Raw genomic sequence first — 19,892 nt, 5'->3', positions numbered from 1 at the left:
ATTTGATGAATTTGAGGTATTGCTCAAAACATCAAAGGCAGATGTTGTTGGGATATCAGAGACGTGGTGTCACACAGATATAAGGAATGCAGAACTGGAATTTGGGGAGTACAATGTGTATAGAAACGATAGACAGGACAGGAGGGGTTATGCTATTAGTTAAAAAACACATAAAATCCAAGGAAGTGAAGCCAGTCGACATTGATGGACAGGGCAGTGTCGAGTCAGCTTGGTGTGACATAAGCATAGGTAAATCAAAATTGAGAGTAGGAGTGTGCTATAGGCCTAATGACTCTGATGAGTATAATAAGATACTGTACAGGGAAATAGAATGGGCCAGTAAATCAGAGAGTCTTATAATGGGGGATTTTAATTTCCCAGATATTGACTGGAATTTGTGGGTTGGTCACTCACACACTAGCAGGGCTTTTGTGGATTTATTGGATGATTGTTTTCTACACCAGCATGTTCGGGAGGCAACTAGAGGGAGTAATACTCTTGATCTGATTATCAGTAGTGATTCTTCATGCATTAGGAATCTGCAGATAAAGGAACCACTGGGTGGCAGTGATCACAGTGTGCTGAAGTGGGATTTACTCAAGGAGGTAACTACCATCAGAGGCAAAGGGAAGGGTTTTTGCTTTCGTAAAGGCGACTATGATGGTCTGAGACAGTATTTAAATTCTATACAGTGGGACCAACTGATTATGTTACCAACAGCAAATTCAAAATGGGAAGCATTCAAGGAACTAATCTTGGAAGCTACCAGGCTTTACATACCAACCAAGAAATATTGTTCAAGGTTCAGGCCTAAATGGTTGTCAGATGAACTAATGAGACATATGGCAGAGAAGAAAAATGCATGGGATACATACAAATTAATGGGTGACATGGAAGCCTATGATAGATATAAGTTGGTCTGTAACCAAGTCACAAAGGAGATTAGGCAAGCAAAGGCAGATTATGAGAAATCCTTGGCAAAGGACGCAAAGAAAAACAGAAAAGAGTTCTTTACCTATTTAAACTCAAGAAGGAAAGGGATGAATCAGATTGGTCCACTGGATGTTGATGGTTCAACAGTTGAGGATCCTGCTCAGGTGGCTAACAATCTAAACGAGTATTTTGCATCTATATTCACACATGAGGAGTTATTCAGGAAGGGGAATGTCGTAGGTGAAGTAAACATTGGCAGTGAGCTAGATTATTTTCTAATAACTGAGAGGAAAGTGGAGGAGAAATTGCTGAGGATAAACATAAAAAAGGCACCAGGGGTGGATGGGATCTATCCAGTTATATTAAAGGAGGCAGCAAAGGAAGTAAGCAAACCCCTTGCCATAATTATGAGAGCTTCTTTGGACTCAGGGGAGGTACCCATGGACTGCAGATGTGCAAATGTAACCCCAATTCACAAAGGAGGATCAAAGGCTGACACAAGTAATTACAGACCTGTTAGTTTAACTTCGGTTCCAGGAAAATTAATGGAGGCACTGGTTAAAGAAGCACTGCAGGATCATCTGGACAAGAATTCAGTTATAGCTCAGACACAGCATGGTTTTGTTAAGGGCAGGTCTTGTCTGACCAATTTGATTGGATACTATGATGTAGTCACAAAAGAACTGGATGCAGGGAATAACTTTGATATTATATATTTGGATCTTAGAAAGGCTTTTGATACTGTTGCGCATGGAAGACTGCTGCACAAATTGGAGAAGTGTGGCATTGGAGGCAAATTGCTGCTATGGATAAAGGGATGGTTGAGTGGCAGAAGACAGAGTGGTAATCAATGGACACTGCTCAACGTGGACTAATGTTATTAGTGGAGTTCCTCAGGGTTCAGTGTTGGGTCCATTGTTGTTTTCGGTATTTATAAATGATATTGATGATGGTGTATCAGGCTTAATGTCCAAGTTTGCAGACGATACCAAGGTTGGCAGGGTTGTTAAGGACACTACTGATACTATGCTGCTGCAACAGGATCTGGAAAGGTTGAGCAGATGGGCTGAGAGGTGGCAAATGAAGTTTAACATTGACAAATGTAAAGTACTACATATGGGAAACAGTAACCCCAGATCAATGTATCAACTCTGTGGTACTACGCTGACAGTGGTAGAGAATGAAAAGGACCTGGGGGTAATTGTGCAAGCAGATATGAAGTTCTCTGAGCAGTGCAGACGAGCTGCAAGAGTAGCTCATGGTGTCTTGTCAACGATATACAGGAATTTTTCTAGCAGGGATAAGGATGTGATTATTCCCTTGTATAAGGCATTGGTCAGGCCACACCTTGAGTACTGTATACAGGTCTGGAGGCCTCATTTCAAGAAGGATGTAGAGCTGCTCAAACGAGTACAGAGAAGGGCAACAAGATTAGTGAATGGAACAAAGGGTTGCTTTTACGAAGAAAGGCTTAAGTTTTGCAAATTACAGAGCCTGGAGACTAGGCATCAGCGAGGTGATCTGATAGAGGTGTATAAGGCTTTGAATGGCTTGAGCATGCTCAATGCCGATGGGATTCTTCCTCTTGCTCAGAATAATCACCTGAGAGGGCATAAATTCAAATTGAGGAAGGACGGATGTCGGATAGATGTGCGGAAATTTGCCTTTAGCCAGCGGGCAGTTGGTTTGTGGAATAGACTCCCATCGCTTGTTGTTGAAGTTGATAGCCTAAATAAATTTAAGGCTCAGCTGGACAGGTATTTCGAACGAACGGAGGGGTGAAATGGGAGTAGTGGTTTTTTTTTTTTTTTTTTTTGGCTGATGCTGAATAAGCTTGCTTTCTTGCATCATATGCCTCTACTAATGCTAATGCTAATTATACTGTTGTTAAGATTAAAACTTACAAAATTGAGTAACAGTCTGAATGCTGTGTAGAATTGAGGAAATAATTCTCTTTGGATGGTGGAGAATGAAAAGGCTACTAACGCTTCTGGAGTATGTATGTAAATTTACATTTTCAAGCTTGTTTCATGTACAACTCAAATAATGATTCCATTAACGTACAAATTGTGTTAAAATATTCTAGTACACATTTCCATCTCTTGTTTCCAACTAATAGTACACACAAAGGAAGTTGCATCTATCAACCACTGTCATCCAATTTGGGTTTAAAAACCTCTGGAATTCAGATTTAGAAGAAACTGAATTAAATGATAAATATATACAGAGGATATTACTGCACAAAAAAAAAAAAAAAAAAAACAGTAACTATGTTTTTTTTTTGGCACTAATTAAAATAAGAACAAAATAATAATTATTATTTGGATTCTCATCTTTCTCACAAAATGAAGATGGGCATTCAATGTCTTTTACATCTGACCTCAATAGCCTTTTTCTAGAAAGAATGTTCTCGTTTGACATCAATTAGCTGAGCTGGCAATGTCTTTTAAAACTGCTTGTGATGAAGTTTGTTTTGCAGTGGATCTACCACTTTACTGAGATGGAATTGGTTACAGCTGAAACACCTAAAAGCCAGAAAAACCACCCTTTCATTGATTTTCAACTAAAGAAATGACTAGAAGAGTAGTGGTAAATTCTCTCTACAACCAACACCCATACTTCTTTGTGTATTCACAAATAGTGACTGGCCTTTCCCCTCTTTACTTTTCCTGTTGTTACTTCAGTTTTGGTATTATAGGAAAGCATATGCAGTTCCTGTGTCTTCCTATGCTTTATCCTCTTTTTGAAAATCTTGTCCTTTTCAATTTTCTTTGTGGTCTTCATTTCTAATGGTAACCCTTTTTGTTTTCTACAACAGTGTCTTATGTATGCAGTTTTTCTGCTAGTTGGATACTAGTGTAAAATCGGTTACTCAATAAATGAAATCCTGTGAAGCAGTTTTTGTATGAGATGAGGCTTGTTCCTCGAGGTAAGAGCCTTATCAAACTGTCAGTAGTATGCCTTCCAAAGTATGGCGCATAACCTGTTTCTGAGTTAGCTAAAAGAAATACGCGAAGTCCCACTTAGTTGGCTTTTGATTATAACATTTGGCTGAAATTCTATACTCGGGACCAACATTTCAACAGCAGTATTTCTTCCCAGAGCAAAATATTCACAAAACTTTTCATTCAAATAGCTAAACATATATTTACTTTTGATTTGCTTTTACTTTGAACTCATTTATTTTCTATTTTGTTGTTGGTGGACAGAGAAAACAACATCCAAAATATCTGCAGAAATCTCTTGTTAAATGCAATCTTAAAAAACATTTATTTCTGTCCATTCTTTATATCAGATCATTTTATTATTATTATTATTTAGACCCATGTTACCACCAAAAATTGGCATTCATCTCATTCAAATTCTGAATCAGAAAAGCTTTAACAAAACAATGGCACCATGTCTCAATACTTTACTTTGAACAGTAACTCTGACTTCTAAAATACCATATATCCTTTTATTGGTTATTTAAACACACATCTTTTGTTTGTTTTTAGAAGGTACTAAACTAATAACAACCCGAGTTCCTTTGAAAAAGGAACTCTGGTTGTTAGCTTCCTGAGAAAGTTTACTGCAACTTTTTTTTCTCATAAATACATTTTTGAAGTGAAAATTGTTTGTTTTATTCAATTTGGAAACAATCAGAATGTACAAAATATGCATTTCTGATCTGTGATGCTTGAGAACTTAATTTCAACCATTAACCTTTTGTGGTCCAACGTTGCAACCACTGCAACATCGTAAAATTCCGCAGCAGCCATGGCTATTGATGATTATGGAAGTTGTTTTCCTTCTGTGCTGGCATAATCAGTGTAATGCCATCTATTTACACTTGATATCAGTAACCTGAAAAACTAGACTGATGTTTATATTCAATTGTTAATAGCAGTCTAATATTTATGTAAATAGTTTTCATATCACAGAAAATATCTCACAGACTAATATGCAATACATTTAAACTAAACATTGAAATTGCATTCCCATAGCATTTAAATGTTCAAAATTGCTCTTTCAAGTTTCAAAAACTTGAAAGTTTAGCCAATCTTCAGAATGTTTTTTTCACTTCAGCTCCTCACACAAGTAGTTAAAACCAATATAAAGGAAGTTCTTACCTCCTTTCAATATGAATACTGCCCCTCTCCCTTTAGCAAAACAGTAGCTGAAATAGGCCTTTTCAGTCTACTCCCCTTCAGTTTTCCATAGAGTACTGTCTTTTTCTGAAGGATGTGGATCAGTTGGAACATGTGCAGAAGAGCAACAAGATTAGTCAGGGACACAAAGGGATCAGTTGGAACATGTGCAGAAGAGCAACAAGATTAGTCAGGGACACAAAGGGAGTACTCTTACCAGCAAAGATTTTAGAGATTGAGTAAATCAAATGAGGATGGCATCGTTAGGATGCCATCCTCGTTTAATTTACTCAATCCCTGAATCTTGCTCAGATGACATAACATGTGGGGATATATATTTAAATTGAGAAAAGGATGATTGTAGGATATATGTTGAGAAAATTTGCTTTCAGTCAGAGTGTGATTGATTATTGTAACTACCATCTGGTGTCAATGGAGAGATTCAAATGGGTAGTGTTTGTTTTTTGGCTGATGCTATAAGCCTGCTTCCTTGTATCATCCGCCACTACTAATACTAAAATACTGTCCAGACCAATTAGTTATTGTCCATTCCATATTTATGCTTTAGCAGACATAATGTTATACATTTCCTGCTTGTTTAATGCGGTATAAAATTTATTAAAAGTGGAGGAATATTCTCACTATTCCAACTTTAATTTGTTAACCTAGTGAATATTCAAATTTCTGATAATGTATCCACTTGGAAGTTCTCTTTTCTCTGACATCGCTAGTTATACATGGTTTTAACAATTGAAACCTTCAAAGGAAAAATGTGTTATTGTGAAGGCAATGTGCGAAAGATTAATGTGAAATCTTATTCCCCTTCTTTTTTTATTGTCTTGCAATTAAGGATAAATTATAACAGTAATCAAGTGAGTACAACCGTGTGTATTCCATAAACCAAATAACCTTGTCTATAACATAACACTGACGTGCTGAACATGGTCAGGTATGGCATACATTGTATTTATGTATGCCATATCATGTAATAAGTATTACTGTATATTCAGTAAGAAGTATTACTGAAACTTGTTTCTCGCAAATTTGAAATTTTAAGATGTATCCTGCAAAAAACAGAGTTCTTTCGCCACAGTAGAGATAAAGAATATTACTGCATTAAAAAGTTAATAATCAAGTTCTCCCCCCTCCCCTAAATTTCTGATTTGATTTTTTTGGAACTAATTTGTCTTCAATCTTTAGCAAATCAGGTCAAAGTATCATTTAGGTGAGGTTTTCATTTTTACAATTTTCTTTTTTAAATTACACAAAATCAATCAGTGGAAAACCTCACTACTGTGAACCCACACATGCTCAGTAAACTTGGTAATATGAGAATTAAAATTGATTAGAAAATGTTAATTTTTTTCATATTATAATGATATACTGAAAAGCCTTTTCCTGAATTTTTCATTTGAAAATTGTTTTCCATGGTAGGTAAGATATTTTAATATAGTTTCTTACTGCTTACAACATGTACTATAGGAAGCCATTCTCTCTGCTTTCTTTTTCTTTACAGAAATATTGTGATGTTATCATAGGTGGCAGGTGGAGTCCTTCAGTTTGTATAATTTTTTTGGGATCATATATGATGGAGGGTGTCAAATAATGATTAACACATGGATAGCTTTCTTAACCAACAAGAAAAAATTTTCCATTAAGATGATTATCAAAAAAAGGAATTCACATTCAAGTTTTTTTTATTCCAATAATTATTGTGCTTATCACTTTAATACAATGGTTCAGGAAATTGAAATACAACTTCTTTTCCCGTAAGTGTCTTGTATACAGCTGTAAAAATGTCAATCTGTAAAAGAAAAATTAAAAATGAGTGTAACAATAAACAAAAAAAATAACAATTAAAAGATAATATACGTATCTAATGATGAAATATAAACATCACTGCTGATGTGAATAATTGTATAGGTAACTAGTCACTCAAGAGCTTAAAGCTTTGTCTTTTAGAAAAGATCTTGTATTAGTGTTTTTTTTTTTTTTTTTTTTTGTAGTTGTTGGCACATCGGCTTCTGTGGCCATAGTGCACCTCCCAAGGTTTTTGCAGTACTTTGATCCAAGCCAGAGGCAGGATTCGAACCCGCGACCTTTGGGTTGCCAGGCAGGCACTTTACCCACCTGGCCAGCCTGGTCGGCAATCTTGTATTAGTGAAGTAATAAAAGATTTAGACCTAAGAAATGAAATTAGAAAAAATAATCTAACAAAAGCAGAATTTGAAGAATATGCTGAATTGCATTTCAAGAACTGGCCTCTCGCAGTCATGATTCAAACTTGGAAAACCTTTTGGTCAGAATCTTATTTAGATTACTGGAGAATGCTTCTTTTTAGAGCATAATCCTGTTGGAGTTTATACTGGAACTGCAGGAAACACTGTGCAGTGCATTAAAATACATTAAGGTGCAATGCAATAAAAACAACCTAAAAAATTATTCTCAGATGTGTGTGTTGATGTAGCAATTTAAACACGCAACAAGCACTTAAACTGCTATAGACTGGATTCTCTTTTAGTCAAAGGGTAAACAAATGGGAAGGGGGGGGGGACGACTCCCTAATCTTGTTAAGGTAAACAAGCGCATGCCAATTCCCCCCACTACTATTTAAAGGCTGATTTACCTTTATTAATACTAGTACTAATCTTGATTTTACTCAAATAACAAAGTAAGAGCCTGGGGACTTCGTCATGTACAATTAATAAGACATTCACGATCACCTGAAACAGGTGGTTGTCTTTGAGATATACATGTTCATCATATCCATCTTCTTACAGCATTCACAGAACCATTTTATGAAAATTCAGTTGAACAGTCATCTGAAAATGCAAAGGTCTGATTTTTTTAAATCTGAAAATTCTCCAACTCTTTATGCTTTCAGTTCTGCTGTCCACTAAAGAAATGCTTTCACCAGCATTTCTCCATGGGGATATTAAAGTCAATCACTGGATTTTAGTATAAACAAAACAAACCTATAGCACAGATCATAGTGGAGGAATACTAAAATTCACATTCATAATTTTAACATTTATTTTAAATTCAATATTTATTTATTATTATTATTTTTTTTTTAATTTTTGGTTGCCAGAGCACTATAATAAGCCTTCCAAGATGGTTAATGTGTTCATGAATGTCTGAGAGAAAAAAAAAATATATCATGATCATAGATTTCTAATGTATGGACATTGATAGTTTTTCAGTGTATAATACATCAGAAATACCAGTTTGTATAATTAATAAAATAAAAATTCCATTTATGAATTTTGGATTAATATAGCTAATTGATAACTAGTATATAGTGTTGGAAATGCTTCTCAGAATATATCATTCTCCATGTATCAAGTAAGGGTTGGATTGTCATATTCATCACAGAAGCAAAATTAATTAAATCAATAAAGCTATACTTACTTTATGTTCAATATTAGTCTGCTGGTTCTTATCAAGATGAACTTTAGTTATGCGTGACCCGCCTGATCTTATACGTATTCTTTTTCCTACAATTTCTGCTGGATATACTAGATCTTCTAAGATTGCATCATGAACGGATGTCAATGTTCGGCTGAAATTTTGTTAGTCAAAGTCACAAATTACTAATACAGCTAAAATTCATTTACAAAGATAGCATCATTTTCAGTTAAACACTAATTTCAAATCAACTGTTTTTTAGTAATTATACTTTGGTCTTCAATATGATAACATCATTTTAAAATTCTAGACACCTAAGGTCTGATAGACATGTTCATAAGATTCATAATTTTATTTATTGGGAATTGTAACAAACACACACCTCAAAGTTGGCACAATGCTTATGATCACTGTCCTAGCTTTGAATTCCACCAAGATGTGAATAATGTTTTTGTGATCCACACTGTGACTGAGTTAACTGGTCTTAGGAGAGTGTCTACTGACAAGGAAAGTTGGGTTTTTCATTAGCCAAACATGCACACTGAAAATTATTGGGGGGGGAGATGCATATTAAGTGGCAAAGCAACTGAGGTGACTATATATTGTCTGTAAATTGTGTATTCTGCAATCTGTCTGCTGCTGCTGCTGCCCAAAAATCCCAGCCTTTTGAAAACCATGCAAACCTTGTCTAACTGAATAACTCGGCCATATTGTAAGGTGGGGGACAATGAAAATTCCTTGTATCACTTACAGGATTTGAATGCAGGCATTTTCCACACAAGTGTGTGGGTAGGATGATGAACATATTCCATGTGCTACCTGAGGGTATTCACTGAAAAAATTTGAAGAGAAATATGTAGACTAAAGTGGTGCTTTATATTTAAAGTTATATTAAAAAAAAAAAAAAAAACAACTTAGGATGCGTAATGCAAGCGGTAATTATGTTTGCATCTTTTATTGTACTTTTAACAGGAATGGCACCAAACAGTTATATAAAGTTTATAGCTTTTTTTATTCTGAAAATGTAATGTGATGTGATCATTTGTACGATTTAACATGCACCTCTGATTTAATAAAGTTTGTTATTATTCAATTTACCTATTATGGTACCTATTATGGTACATCTTTACTTAATGTGGAATGGGTTGAGTATTATTCAGTTTTTGCAATGTTCGTAAACTAATTTCTCAAGACCTGTTTGGTGATTATTATATCTGAAACTTAATGATTTACCGCAACTTATATTAATAGCATAAGAACCCAGTTTGCAAAGTTTTTCAGTTTTTTCTGACCTTCTAGAACTTATGAAACTATTTTTGTATTGTCAATTTTCAATCACTCCAGTTATATCTGAATGATATTGTAGCTTGGTTACAGAAAAAAAAATTATGAATATACAACAAAAAGTACTTAAGTATTTATACGCTAGCCTATATATTTTTCACTAATTCTGTGATTCACTTAAATAATCTGAATTTGCTTATTTTAACTTGCATTTGTCTTCCCTCATTAATGCTATTATATCTAAGGAACTTAAAACAAGTACTTTGATTAAACAGTTTACTGGTGTGTGTTCTTCTGATAAAGGGGAGAAAAAAAAGAAAAAAAAAAAAAGCATGGAGCAAACTTCATTTAACCTATCAGCAGGTGTGCTTTTAAATCCGGTTAAACATAGCTAATTAAATTTAAATCTTAAAATATATATTATAATTATGTCAGTAGGTATTTTAATGTACCCTTAGTGTTTTCTCAGTTTTGATCCCCATTACCGATTATTTAACTAAAAAAAGTATATGTTGATTAAAGGATGTTATGCAGGTTTCTTGAGTATGAATTAATGAATAAAACATCAATGGAAAAATATGCCTGTAAAGAAGAATCCATGATAGCCTGCAAGATGCTCTATTCGCCAACTTTTGTATTATACTGCCTGGCCACTTTATTAAGAAGCATGATTTAATTAGCCTGTTACATAATGGACCATTCATGTAACAAACATCGATTTCTAGAGTGATGCTTTTCCAGTTCATGCTGCATATGCTGAAAGGGATTGTAATCCAAGGTGCACTGGCTAGGGTTGTACCTTGAAAGTACCTCTCTCCACAGGGATAATCATATGATATTGCTGGATGTACTATGGTACCATGCCCTCCAATGGGCTGGGTCAAGGGAATGCCACAAAAACATGCCCCCCCCCTCACACTCCTGCAGCCTGTACTGCCAGTACAACAGAATGGTTCCAGTGTTATCTTTCCATAAGTGCACTCTTCTATCAATAAAGAAAAGTGAGGACTCAGTGGTGCTGAAAGAAACTTATGATGATGAGTTATTGCTGAATCAACTGCTTTCTGCTAGCCTGAAAGTCAATTGCTATAATATATTCTGACTGTCGTGAAATACTTAACATGTATACTACAAAAACCAGAAAGGACTGCTTCAAGAAATGCCAGACTTCGTGCTGCAGGGTTGACAAACTTCAGTTTGAACATAATGTATTTGACATCCTCCACACAAGCACTGGCTCTTTCCCATGTACTATATGGCTCTTTCCATTTCCAACAGGAAACATGAATACCACTTCAAGGCTGCAGCTGTCAAATTCCTGAGAGAAAAATTTAAAGATGTCTAAGAATAGCTTTCAGCACAGTGTGCTTAAAGCTATTCTCAGACAGAAGAAGGTATTTGGACAAGGATCAATCACCAAAAAAACAGTGACCCTGAATTGGTGAGTTATTTCATGAAAATCATTCTCAGTTAAACAGCCTCTTTGGTTTTATTTGGGATAAGCACTGTTTCCCTATTTTATCTTCATTGTTTTTATTTCTAAACACTGTTACATTCCTTATTGCTAAAAATTAATTCTAATAATCATGCTTCACTTATAAGCTAGGGCCTTCCATTTCCATTTTTGGGAAAATTATATGTCTGGGTTTACCAGCACTAACCATTGCAACACAGGTGGTTAGATGAGACAACCCAAATGCCATAGAGCCTAATATAGCATCACTGTGGAAACACAAGGCAAAATGATTAACCTCATGTACTCGATGATGCAAAGTTGAATAACTGTTCAACTTAAGAATAACAATTTATTTTTAATAATAGAGAGAGCTAGTTTTACAAGTCTTTTTGAATTTTCTGGGAACTTTCCTAATTTCAAATCTATAAATGGCTTTATAGGGGTCATGTAACTGACTAGTTGGGAAGGGGAAGAGATAGAATAAAGATACCCATGCCTGCTGTTTTGTTCTTACTAGCATTGTTGGGTCTACAATCATTATTGTGTGTTCATTACAATACTGCACACTATCCGGAAATGAATTTTTTCAAAATAGGAAGTGGAGTAGATTGTTATGAATCATAAACAATGCAACTGGTGTAGTTCTCCCCACTTCCAGGTAATGAAACTGTCAGGACAACCAACACTCACACTGTAGAGCTAACAGAGACATGACTGCATCCATAAATAAGGAATGTTTGTAAAAAATTCACACACACACACACACACACACACACACACACACACACACACACACACACACACACACACACACACACACACACTTCTTTGCCTTCCCGACAAATCAGTTACATGGCACTTAAAAGCTGGTTGCAGACTGTAAATAAGGAAAGTTTCTTGACTCGAAATTAGTAAAAGCTTCTCTCTCACCTATCAGTATGAGATTCACGTCTGGGAATCTTTGATGACTACTTTAGTCATACTGTGCCAGGTCAGGTCATAAGGTTATTGTGAAATAGATCTATATAAATGTAGGTAGATATGCCTATTATGCAGGGTGGAAAATCATAAAAAAATCAGCTTTTTTTTTGTGCCCAAAAACTGCAGGTTCTATGGCATATTTGTAAGTAAAGAGGTGCTTAAGGAGTCCTAAGTGTTCCTGGAAACTGCTAATTGGGGTGAGGAAGTTCATCAGAGGAAAGACAGAAATCAGTAACATAAATTAAGGTTACACTTGTATCCTTCTCTAAGGTACTTGTGTGCAATCTTGAGTTAACATATCCGTGGAAACGTAATGAAACTGTCAGGACAACCAACACTCACACTGTAGGGCTAACAGAGACATGACTGCATCCAGAAATAAGCAATGAAAAATTTCATTATGGTGAATACAGTAACAGGGAAAAAAGAAGGATGGGCAAGGGACATGTGCTTATTAAAAGCTGCCCGAAAGCAACCAGATTATTTCTAAATTCGGCTTTCACTTGCCATCTCAGCAAGTGGAAGCCGAGTCTGGTATGAGATGACCAGCAGTAAAGGAAAGATGACAGTGAGAGCATGTGCAAAGGGCACAATAAAAATAAAAAAACTCTTTGAGCAAGTAAATGTGACTGCCTCATTATGGGTGACTTTAACAAGGTGGCTCTTCTAGACTGGAAATCATAAATGGCAATACACCAGTTAAAAGTAATTCAGGACTGAAGAGTTTAGGATACAATCAGCCATACAGCGTAAACAGCCAATCAGCAAAGCTATGGTGTCCTATCAATGATTTTATCATCCTTTGCAAGTAGAGAGAAGCTTGCCATTATTCCTTTGTATAAAATAATGGTGATACCACACTTCGAATATCATATTCTGGTCTCTAGAAGCTGCACCAAAACAGCCAGGGAACATTTAGAAAGGCAACCAGATTGGTGGGGTAATATTTTCCCCACAAGGAATGGATTTATCTCCTTCAAGGCCTTACACTTTAGGATGTGTTCTCACGTAGGGTGGCATATTGTAGATTACTGAAATAAGTCCGGCATCCCCCTCCCCCCATACTTCTCCTTCAACCCATGCACGGTACTAAGTACTATAGGTTTTGATACCTTTCGTGTTTGGGGGTTTCATAAAAAAAAAAAAAAAAAGTTAACCCCAAGGCAGAGAGTGATAAAGTTTCAAGGTAGAACTGGATGGTGACTTTTTGGATATGGGGTAAATATGAATGATTGGAAAATTTTTTTTTTTTTTTTTTCAATTAAGTAGATCTTTCGGAGAAAGAAAGAAGAGATCCTGAAACAACAATGAATAAATTATTCAAGATAATCCTAACATTCAAGAAATGTTAAATTATTTTCATACAGAACTCCATAAATCCACAATACTGGGACTTCCTTACCGTATACTAGAAACTTAATACTCTAATGACACCATGGTAACAGAGTGCACAGATCTTCAATTAATACAGAAAGATTACTTAAATGTTCCAACAAAGTGGTCAATGCCTTAAGTTTAAAAAAAAAAAAAAAAACATTGTTGTAATGGCAAATGTACCCAATACTCTCACAAGAACTCTCCCATATTTATTTATTTTATTTTATTTTTTTGGTAGTTGTTGGTGCATCGGCTTCTGTGGCCATAATGCACCTCCCAAGGTTTTTGCAGTACTTTGATCCAAGCCCGAGGCGGGATTCGAACCCACGACCTTTGGGTTGCCAGGCAGGTACTTTACCCACCTGGCTAGCCCAGTCGGCCTCTCCCATAGTTTCCTAAAGCAGCATGTTTTCTGACATTAGATATCAGATTGTGTACACTGCTTACAATGTTGTTTCCCACTGTATAAGCAATTTTGAGAGGTGTTTCGTGGCTGCAGACATAATTTCTATTGGAACGGCCAGAATAAGGACAAATCTTTAACTGTTATATAGACTATCACTCATCTGTAACCCTAACACAGTTAACTTTTCTCATAAATTAACTGAACTTTTTGTTTAATTATATACACATTTGAAACAGAAAATTTACTAAAAAGGCCACTAATTTTACATCATTTTCAAAAATAAAAATAAATGAAAAAAGTCAATTTCAATTATTTTTTATTTAGTATACACTCAAAAATCAACCACAAATTAGGCTAGTACTGAAAGTAGTGTAACAAGCTCTTGTGATAGAATGGTATAAATGGCTTTTGTAAAACAACAATGGCTGACAGGCTCATGCCTGACAAGCACTCTTGTCCAATCTCCTCTGATTTTAAAAGCTGTTTACATGCTGCCATCTATTAAAACTACAACTAGTTGGAAACACAAATAAGAGGTGGTAGCATATAATGGAAGATTTTAAAACAATAAAGGATGCATTATATCTCAATGGCAGCCCATATGCTCCAATTATCCTTATGAAGAATCCATTTCTTTATCAACAAAATGGCAAAAAAATCACAAAAAACAAATCTAAAAAGGACACAAACATATAAACACAGACCACTCATCTTTCTCACAACTAAAATTGTTTTATGGCTGATGCCAATACAACTTGCACATCACAAGTGATCGGGATGATGATGCTCGACGTCATTTGAAGGTACTGAGAATAATTTAACTCAAAAATTAGCCAGTAAAGAATGAGAGTGTTTAAAAAATTTCATTCACAACTCATAGACAAGTAGTGTACACTTAACCCTTTCTTGAGTGAATTTTAAAAATGTATGGGCTCTAGAGTAGTGAGTTTTCTATTAGGGAAGCAAACTTTGGGGAGTGAGTTTGTTCAAATTTTGAAAATTCATATGCTTTTAAATATTAATTTATTCTGATTCTGACTTGGCAACCCAACATGAAAATGTCAAGAATTAAATTAGAAATTTAAAAAAAATAAATTAAAAAAAAAAAAGTTATTATAGCTCATTTTTTTGATGCAATTCACCTTTGATTCACCTTTTCGATCTGAATTCCAAACAACTTCAGCTTTTGTAAGATAACAATGGCTGACAAGATCATGCCCAAAAAAGCACTCTTGTCCAATCTACTCTGATTTTACAAGCTATGACTGTGCTGCCATCTATTAAAACCAGGGCTACTATTGGAAATACAAATGAGGTGGTAGCATATAATAGAAGATTTCAAAACAAAGGATGCATTATTTTAATCATATATGAAACAACCTTGAAAATATATATGTATATTTTTATATACATAAGAGTATCTCTATGTGATTCATGTGTATACACATGAAACACATAGATACACACAAGGGTTAATATTTTCCATGTCATGCAAATGGAACTGTCATATTATAAAATCTCTTTTTATATGATAAATAATTGACTCATAAACCAAATTTTCTATTATTATTATTAACTAGCATTACCTTCTTGGTCTCTTTTGTTTATTTTTAATTTTCATCTTTCGGGTTGGTTTTCTTAGCATAGTTCGCTTAGCAATAAAAACCACATGTTTCCCACTGAATTTCTTTTCAAGTTCTCTGACCAACCTTGTTTGGATTTTATGGTATAACTGCAGCTGTGGAACTGGTACAAAGATGATAATGGCCTATTAAAAAAAAAACAATAATACCTCACCAGTATACAAGTGTAAAATCACTTATTAATTTCAATTAAATAGTTTTGCTAACTTCTTTGTTGTCAGCTCTTTTTAGGCTTGTGCAACTTGCATTACCTTACAACAGAACTCACACAGCTTCAAAATGAAATCTGGAAGCTGTGTGAGTTATCATTCTTTACACCAGGGGTGGGCAACCTGCCCACAAACGTACATTATCCGGCAATCATTTTCAAAATATATATAATAAAGAGCATATTGCAATTTTTGTTACTGGAATCGTGTTTGTATTTTGTTGTTGTCTGTGGTACAGTGGTATCGTCACCTTCTTCCCCACATTGGGTGGAAAAGGCCAGAGTTCAAATGCCATTGACATGAGGAACTTTGACGGGCTTTTTTTCACTCTGTGACTAAGTCAGTCAATCTCAAGCATAGATAGCAAGGTTCCCCCCACCAGAAACTGGATATTTCTGGTCCAACAGAATGGGCAAATCGACCAGAGAACACATGCAATTTACAGACAATAAACATTACAGCATGGGTTTGTTAAAGAGAAGTCTTGTCTGACCAATTTGATTGGATACTATGATGTGGTCACAAAGGAACTGAATGACAAAATTAATTTTATTATCATATACTTAGATTTCAGGTAAGCTTTTGATACTGTTGCACATGGAAGACTGCTGTACAAACTGGAGAGGTATGGGATTAAGGGAAAGTTGCTACAATGGATAAAGGGATGGTTGAGTGGGAGATGACAGAGAGTGGTAATCAATGGTCACTGCTCTTCGTGGACAAATGTTAGTGGAGTTCCTCAGGATTCGGTGTTGGGCCCATTGTTGTTTTGTATATTTATCAATGATATTGATGAAGGTATATCAGGTTTAATGTCCAAGTTTGCAGATGATATAAAGTTTGGCAGGGTTGTTAACGACAGTATGCTACTCCAACTGGATCTAGATAAGTTGGGAAAATGGGCCGAGAGAAGTGGCAACGGAAGTTTAACAAATTGACAGATGCAAAGTACTGTATATGGATAGCGATAACCAAAGATAAACGTACCAACTCTGTGGTACTACACTCAGGAAAAGTAAAAAAGACCTGGGGGTAATTGTACAGTCAAACATGAAGTTCGCTGGCTGAGCAGTGCAGACGGGCTGTCAGGGCAGGTCATGGAGTCTTGTCAATGATATATAGGAATTTTGCTAGCAGGGACAGGGAGGTGATTATCCTGTTATACATGGAAATGGTCAGGCCACACCTAGAGTACTGGGTACAGGTCTGGAGGCCTCATTTTAGGAAGGATGTAGAGTTGCTGGAATGTGTACAAAGAAAGGCAACAAGATTGGTGAGGGGAACAAAGGGGTGCTCTTACCAAGAAAGGCTTAAGTTCTGCAAATTGCAGGACTTAAGCCTTTCTTAAGAACTGGAAAGTAGATACCTGTGAGGTGATCTGATTGAGTTATATAAGGCCTTGAATGGGTTGAGCAAACTGAATGCTGATGAAATTCTTCGTCTTGCTCAGACTGAGAACCTGAGGGGACACAGTTTCAAACTGAGGAAAGATAGTTGTAGAATAGATGTGCAGAAATTTGCCTTCAGCCAGTGGGTAGGTAGTTGATTGGTGGAACAGGCTTCCATCTCTTGTTGTGGTAGCTAATAGCCTAAATAAATTTAAGGCTGAGCTGGACAGGAATTTGGAACAAATGGAGGGGTGAAACGGGAGTGTTTTTTTTTTTTTTTTTTGGCTGATGCTGCATAAGTTTGTTTTCTTGCATCGTATGCCTCTACTAATGCTAATGCATGGGTATATGAAAGAAATTTCCGGATGTAATTGTTTGTAATTTTATCTTGAATTTGTATTTCGTTTTCCTTATTAATAAAATTGATTATATGTACGTGAATGTATAAATATTACAATAAATAAAACTGTTTATGATGATTTTTTCATTATACACGATTTTAACAATCCTAAAAATCGTGGAAAGCTAAAAAAAAATTGGCCCACGTGTACCTCACAGACATTTTATTTGGCCCGCCATTTATAAAGGTTGCCCACCTCTGCTTTACAGAATAAAAAAGGAGTGGATACCAATTAATCAAATTTCCATATTAAAAAACAAAATAATAAAATCTTAACCAAAAATTATTTATATCAAAGTAATTAGTTTAAGTTCATTATGATTAAATTGATTTTCTTCATTTTTGTCTATGTTGTGTATTTTTTCAGTGTTTTGGCAAGGACAGTCCTTCACTTATTTTAGTTGTAATTGTGCTAAAATAGTTTTAGCCATGCTTTTAACCAATGTAAACAAGAACAGGAAGGGGAAACCTTTTAATTTTTTGTCCAAGAGAGCATAAACTGATGAGATTAGATTAGAAAGTAGAAATGTTTTGGTTAAATTGGACAATGGCTTTTCTCAATCCACAGCATCAAGGAAATATGGTGTAAATGAACATACCACCTGACCAAGTTTAAAGCTAAAGACATTCAGGAGTATGTGAAAGAAAGAAATGAATTAGAAAATTCTGAATGTTGATCTTGCATCAGTCCAAACTGCATAAATGTAAAAGGTAAATCAGTAGTTATCAACCTACTTCAGGATGGAAGCCTCTTCAACGATTCGTGTTGAGGGAATGGACCATAATTTGCCACACTGACCCAGTGCAGGTTGGCAGATTGACCGTATTTAGCAGTCAGGGGCTTGAATCCTGGTCTACTCAAAGAGCATGTGCTATTGCACTTCCACTCCTGACCACTCAGCTATGGAGGCCTTTCAAACTGTATAACTGGTTCCAAACTGCAGGTGATGAGAAATATGCTCCAACAAGCAAAGAATTTTGACAGAAAAGGTTTTATAAGTTCCACTGGCATTTTTAATTTGAATAACATGAGCATGAAAAGAGAATCAGCACCTGCAGGCTAGTGAGTGCTAACGGTTATATGGAGGGGGTTGCAAAATGTTATTAAAGACAACAAACCTGAACAAGTCTTTAATGCTGATGAAATGGCATTATGGTGGAAGCATATGTAACAAGAAAAATAATGCGTCATGACGGCAAAGGACTGTATCACCCTCTTTATGTGAGGAAATTGGTCAAAGTCAATCCTTGAACTTTTAGATCACACATTGTATATGTACAGTATATAAATAAATGTTCATGTGTGTGTGGTTAAAAAAGTCCTAGAAACAGTTTGCTACATGTGCAGTCTGCTTTATTCAATAACATATATGCCATTCAGAGAGGAATAATGATCATTGACCATACCCATCAGTAATATTCCATCAAATTGTACATGAGAATCTTGTATGATTGTGAGCTATTTAATTATAAATAATAGAAATTCATTGGATTTTTCTTTATTAATTTAGGCATAAGTATTTTTACATATTTATAGGACATAATATAGCCACATACAAAAACTCTGCAACCACTGCTAACACTGAATACTATTATTGTAAAAGAAATTTTCCACACATAGGATGCTCCTCAGAATGTTTCTCCCCATAGAAAGTAAGCGTTGGATCTTTGCATTCATCACAGAAGCGAAGTGTGTATCAACTAACAGAGGAAAGTGCCAGTAAATGCATTATAAATGATTCTTGTGACAACGGACTGTGCATAAATGTTAGAAACATTGTTTTAATAAAATAAGATATACAAGGAATGTATATATTATTGTAAAAGAAATATTCCACACATAGGATGCTCCTCAGAATGTTTCTCCCCATAGAAAGTAAGCGTTGGATCTTTGAATTCATCACAGAAGCGAAGTGTGTATCAACTAATAGAGGAAAGTGTCAGCAAATGCATTATAAATCATTCTTGTGACAACTGACTGTGCATAAATGTTAAACATTATTTTAATAAAATAAGATATACAAGAATGTACATATCAAAAAGGAATGATATGTATATTAAAGAGTAAAATTCATAATTAAGTAGCTTTCAAGGTGAGCCAACTTATAATGTATAGCACACATTCTTTACCAACTTATAATGTATAGCACACATTCTTTACCAACTTATAATGTATAGCACACAAAACAGAAACATTGACTGCAATACATATAAACTACCACATGATGCCACACTAATGTAATAGTAGCATGGAAGTGCTATAGAGAAGGGGCGGGG

The 19,892-nt window shown here is 35.3% G+C and overlaps 1 protein-coding gene across 1 annotated transcript in view; it reads right to left on the bottom strand.

Annotated features, from left to right (window-relative positions):
* Positions 1-6,742: 6,742 nt before the first annotated feature.
* Positions 6,743-19,892, bottom strand: part of LOC150082303 (small ribosomal subunit protein eS7-like) — a 42,535-nt gene continuing 29,385 nt past the window's right edge. Inside the window, exons 4-6 of the mRNA XM_090380126.1 lie at positions 15,562-15,743; positions 8,475-8,625; positions 6,743-6,867 (exon numbers count right to left, since the gene is read on the bottom strand). Of these exons, the coding sequence (XP_090236252.1) occupies positions 6,790-6,867; positions 8,475-8,625; positions 15,562-15,743 (411 nt within the window). The 3' untranslated portion in view covers positions 6,743-6,789. The remainder of the gene's footprint in view (positions 6,868-8,474; positions 8,626-15,561; positions 15,744-19,892) is intronic.

Source organism: Mastigoproctus giganteus, chromosome 8, assembly GCF_048544385.1.
Source record: "Mastigoproctus giganteus isolate SK-2022 chromosome 8, ASM4854438v1, whole genome shotgun sequence".
Taxonomy (NCBI): domain Eukaryota; kingdom Metazoa; phylum Arthropoda; class Arachnida; order Uropygi; family Thelyphonidae; genus Mastigoproctus; species Mastigoproctus giganteus.
This window is presented reverse-complemented; position numbering and strand designations above follow the sequence as displayed.